This window comes from Scleropages formosus, chromosome 8, assembly GCF_900964775.1.
Source record: "Scleropages formosus chromosome 8, fSclFor1.1, whole genome shotgun sequence".
Taxonomy (NCBI): Eukaryota; Metazoa; Chordata; class Actinopteri; order Osteoglossiformes; family Osteoglossidae; genus Scleropages; species Scleropages formosus.
In genome coordinates this window covers 684,252-689,335 of record NC_041813.1, presented here as the reverse complement: position 1 = coordinate 689,335, position 5,084 = coordinate 684,252, and the positions used below count along the sequence as shown (strand labels likewise).

The 5,084-nt window shown below is 42.9% G+C and overlaps 1 protein-coding gene across 1 annotated transcript; it reads left to right on the top strand.

Moving 5' to 3' along the window:
• The first annotated feature begins 2,394 nt into the window (after nucleotides 1-2,394).
• LOC108925792 (diencephalon/mesencephalon homeobox protein 1-like) lies at nucleotides 2,395-4,816 on the top strand. Its single transcript, XM_018738035.1, has 4 exons — nucleotides 2,395-2,422; nucleotides 2,866-3,044; nucleotides 3,852-3,953; nucleotides 4,077-4,816. The coding sequence occupies exons 1-4, from the start codon at nucleotides 2,395-2,397 to the stop codon at nucleotides 4,632-4,634; spliced, it is 867 nt and encodes a 288-aa protein (XP_018593551.1). The 3' UTR covers nucleotides 4,635-4,816.
• The last annotated feature ends 268 nt before the right edge of the window (nucleotides 4,817-5,084 follow it).

The following is a 5,084-nucleotide window of genomic DNA, read 5'->3' as shown; positions in this document are numbered from 1 at the left end:
ACACCACTATGTCCATTCTGTTGCATAAAATTAACTAAAATAAAATTAAAGTAAAATAAACAAACGAAAGGTTTAACTCTGTTTTTTGGCTCCGTGCTCCGTGACCAAATTAAATGCAGTTATAATAGTGTAACAGGTGTCACACGCGTGTTTTCCATGCTGAACGCAACTATTTCATATGGTCACAGCATGTAGTACTGTACACATCTACTACTGAAATAGAAAGAAAATTACAATTCAGACCTTCTTATGGAGTTGCTGCTGCATGTGTGACTCAGCTTATTCTAGTGCTGACACTAACACTGCCTTCGCTGTTAATATGTATGTGATGTAATACACACACACACACACACACAGAAGCTGCTCGTCCCAAGGGGGGTCGTGGCAAACCGGAGCCTAACCCCGCAGCACAGGGCACAATGCTGAAGGGGGAGGGGACACACCCAGGACGGGACGCCAGTCCATCACAAGACACCCCAAGCAGGACTCGAACCCCAGACCCACCAGACAGCAGGACCCGGCCAAACCCGCTGCACCACTGCACCCCCTTAACGTAATACTGAATACAGCAATACAGTAGACATTAGGTGTGCATGAAATGATTAAGTTCAGTGTGATCCAGAAAAGGACATTTGTTCCGTCTGAACAACTGAAGTATTTGGAATAAGTGGCTATTTATGCCTTAACGTTGAATTCTGCATTTAGAATTGGCCCCCTGTTCCCTGGTCTCAGCACAAAAAAACAAAATAACTCTTAAGCATTCTTTAGTTATTTAGCATTCCTTTAATGTTCACACTGTTCCTTTGGAATCTGAATATAGTCAAAGATAATATTTTATGAATTCCAGTGACTGCTATGGCATCTGTCATATGACACCTGTTAAGACATCTCTTCCGAGAGAGATAATGAAATTATTGCTGAATAATAATCACTATGAACACAATATGCAAAAGTGAGACTGAAGATCCAGGAATGCTTGAGCTCTCTGTTTGAACCATGTTTTACTCTGGCTCCTGGGACAACTGGTGCCGTCTGATGAGAGTACAGGCTGATTTTTACCACACAGTGAAAAACCGTAGATAAGATAACTTATCTATGATGTGATTGAATCCAAAATAGTCCACAAGAAGAGCATTTTAGGAAAATCTCAGCTTCTGTATAATATAGATTGAGGTATTTCAATGAAAAGCTGGTATAAAGTAAGCGGCCAGATGGCGGAAAGTCGTACTTTATTTGTTGTTTTCCTGCATGAATAAAACAAAAGTAAAATGAGAAAGTGATACGTGGGACTTGTGCAGACAGGTCAGCAGCCCTGAGGACCATGGCACACAGAGCTCCACTGAACTCAGCGCTTATCCTTTCAGCCATTACCGGGCCTCGGAGAGCACTAATTACTCACTAATCATCTCAGTTTTAACACTTGGAATAATTTGCATCCATTTTGTTTGATAAAAGAAAGAAGAGAACTTTGAAGAAAATTGTCTGTTTTTGCATCCTGGTTTGGTTCGCTGTGCGTTTTGTGTAATACCTGATTCCGAGCATTTCTTTGTGTTATACAGGACAAAATTTCACTTTAAAGTTGAATTTTTCATTAATTTCTATTATATTTATTTATTTTTTAATTGTGATTACAAACAGTAATAGAAGTATTACAGCTGCCAGACATACCCGTTAGTATCATGAATATGCTTTTCTAGCTACATTACATTTTTTAGCGTTGTGGAGCTTAAGCACAATGTTATCTTTATTTTAAATAATTTTTATGAAACAAGAAATCTATTAATTTGCTTCATGTTAATGAATTTGCTTTAATTAAAACTGTAAAACTTTTTTCTATTACATGAGTAGGTATGTAATAGTTGTGTTATTACATAATAGGGATTTCTACACCTTAAAAACCACCGAGCAAAGAGATAAATATGCAGCACTGTACAACCAAAGAAACCAAAGAACAAAGGCTCTTAAAACATTTAGTAAACTAATGGTAAACTTTTCAATTAGTGTAGCTGCAGCTGATAATCACTGTTCATTGATTTTTTTGTGTAGATAGCAGGGTGGCATTTAAAAAAAAAAAAAAAAAAAAAAAAAAAAACACCTTGGAAGGGTCCTCTGATATCAGTGATATCTCAGGTGGGGGTGAGCTGTGGATTGTTAGAAAGGTATGAGTGTTTCTAAGCCCATCCCTCCATTATGCCCTGGACAACCCTTAACATCATGACCTTCATTAACACAATAAACTTTAAGCACTTCTTTGTGGGATTGGCCTGTATATATAAGAGGAGCCCAGGATCAGAAAACGAACACTGCAGAGAGGAGCATTTAGGAGGAATATCTCCCTTGCTGATTTCTACGTATTCCAGACGCATTCGCTCCACTCAACATAGCCTGACAGTCATGGGCGTGTGGAAGGAGTCCAGGAATGGTAAGTCATGATCACCGAGCAGCGTGAAGGACCGTCAGGGATTAAGTTCGGGACCGTAGTTCCTGGGAGGCATGCCATGTATGTATATCAATAGCAGGGCACACAATTGTTTGAATTTTGAGTTTGTTTTTACTTACAAATTGCAACATAGTTGTAACAACAAATTATGATGTTTCAAACGTTGAACTTCATACTTATGTTGTTCAGCACAAAATTATGTCTAGTGTTTTGGGCATTTTAATCACACTTAAGTATCTGTACAGTGTTCTATACACTATACAAGTACCAGATCCCGTAGTTAATGTCACTCCGTGACATAGTAACAATCCATTGTATCTGTTTCGTGAAATATTTCCTAATAGCAGGCTGATATCACCATTTCTCTGCCTCCGTTTTGCCCTTGGCCAAAATGTTACATGCCTACTTTGTGCTTTTTGCTGCAGGCAAATCCAATCCGCTGGCTTCTGGAGCCGAGTCGGAAAACAGCCGCAGGAAGAGGACCGCCTTCTCCAAGGAGAACGTGGCTCTTCTGCGGGCCACTTTTGAGAAACACCCCTACCCTGGAATCAGCTTGCGAGAGAGGCTCTCCCAGCAGACAGGCCTACCCGAGTCACGCATCCAGGTTCGTACTTGCGGCAGCACACCGACCACCAGTAGCCGTGCCTCTGTACCCACAAACACTTGATGTTTCCGCTCAAACACCTCAACAGCCACACCATACATGTAGCAGAATAGAGCTGTAGTGATTTGTTACACCAGGACAGGAACTGGGCAATCGCTGTACAACTGTACTACGGAGACAGCGTGAAAATGCAGTGCAACAGACGGAGGCGGAACCGGGTAGGTGCTCGGATAACTCGTCACTCTTTATTCACGGCAGCGCGGGGGAGGTGACAGAAAAGGGGGGGGGGGGGGGGGATGGGGAAACCGGGAACGGATATTTCAGAGTAGTGGTTCGGGGACGGCCGCGTCGTCCGGGGGCTCGGGACCGAGGGCAGGGTCGGGATCGGGACCGGGAACGGGGTCTGCGATCGTCCTTGTCTCTCTCTCTCTCTCCTCTTTCTCTCTCTTTTCACTGACGGGCCCGGGGGAAGAAATAGAGCCAGCAAGTAGTCCCAGCTGCGGCTGTCTTACCTCGGACTCCGCCCCCCTTCCTCGCCGCCTCGGCGTGCTACATGCAGTAATGTGTATATGGGGAGCTGATAGTGTAACTGGGATTTTTCTGCTTATCTGCCGTTTTCCTGTGACCCCACGTAGGCAAGCTGAATGAAAACCCACAGTAGCAAGTAGACAGGCTGGTGCCTCCAGCTGTAGACTATCTGACCTTTACGTGTTTCGAAAATCAATGATTTACGCATTTCAAAAAGTCATCCTTTCTCTTAATATCATCTGTATGTTAAAAGTTGACTTAAATGTATCTTTTTCTCAGGTGTGGTTCCAGAACAGGAGAGCCAGGACCTTGAAGCACAGAGGCAATAAACAGTCCTCATGGAAGCAGAAGCCTGTGCCTCCTAAGCATGCCACGGGCATGGTACGTTACTCTCCGTACCCAGTCTCCCATACCATGGTACAAAGCACCCCACCAGCCATATCTGCATTTCAAGCACTGCCGACTATGAATGACCAAGGTCTACAACCAATGTTCCATGCTCAGATAAACAATGAATGGAACGAGGGCTATTTCTACAATCACTCCTCTTTTCTCACTGCTCATGGAACTCAGAGCCTGGCTTCAGCAGGAGACTTGGGTTACTTCAACGCCTCAGATGGCTTTCTGGAGTGCCAGATGTTGGGTACCAGTGCCGGTTTCCCTCTGATGAATCCAGGTACCCATTATCTACCAGGTAACTTCGGTATGAGAGCTGACTTGCCATGCAGCAACTCCATGTGGAGCCCAGCACTACCAGAGAACAGAAGCTATAGCTCAAATGCCCAGGAACTCTTTCAAAGCACAGCTCAAGCTGAAAAAAGCTCCCTCTACAGAAATGATAGTTACCCATTTGAAGCCCTTGCTATGCCAGACTCTGGCTACTGGGATGTGAGTCAGGGGAACAACCCACTTGTTCCTCACTGCTTTCAGTACAGCAAGTCTTTGGAGCAACAGCTTGCTGAGATCTCAAATCCCCTAGAATCACGAATCCAGCTGCCAGAGCCAGAACCCTCACTGCTTTCTCTGGTGGAAATCTTGGACAATTTGCAGCCCCAGTGGTGAGAATCCACTGTACCTGTAAAGCCAATTGTGGAAAAATGATCTGTTGCTGACACGCATCAGGCTCCTCGGCTGAGACCTGTACTGTGAAATGTTTTCATCCTCCTTAACTATTTACACATAGAGTTTATGACTGCAGTGGAGTTAAATGTATGAATATAGTGAACCAGCGATTGTGTGGAGGAGCAGCGGCTTAGCAGGTTATTATTCATATATTATATGCTTTCCATTGTCACTTGTAATGAGAGAATTTATTGCATTACTGAATTCTTTGTTCGTTTTTCCACTTGCATTTTTGGGTTTAGAATTTTTTTTGGTAAAATTTTGTGCTTGAATTTTCTTGCATAAAGTTTATTACATTATTTACGATAAAATTAGAAATCAGTTTATAACACTGACATGAAAACATTTCAACAATGGAAGCATTTTTTTGATGATAAGCAGTTCATACAA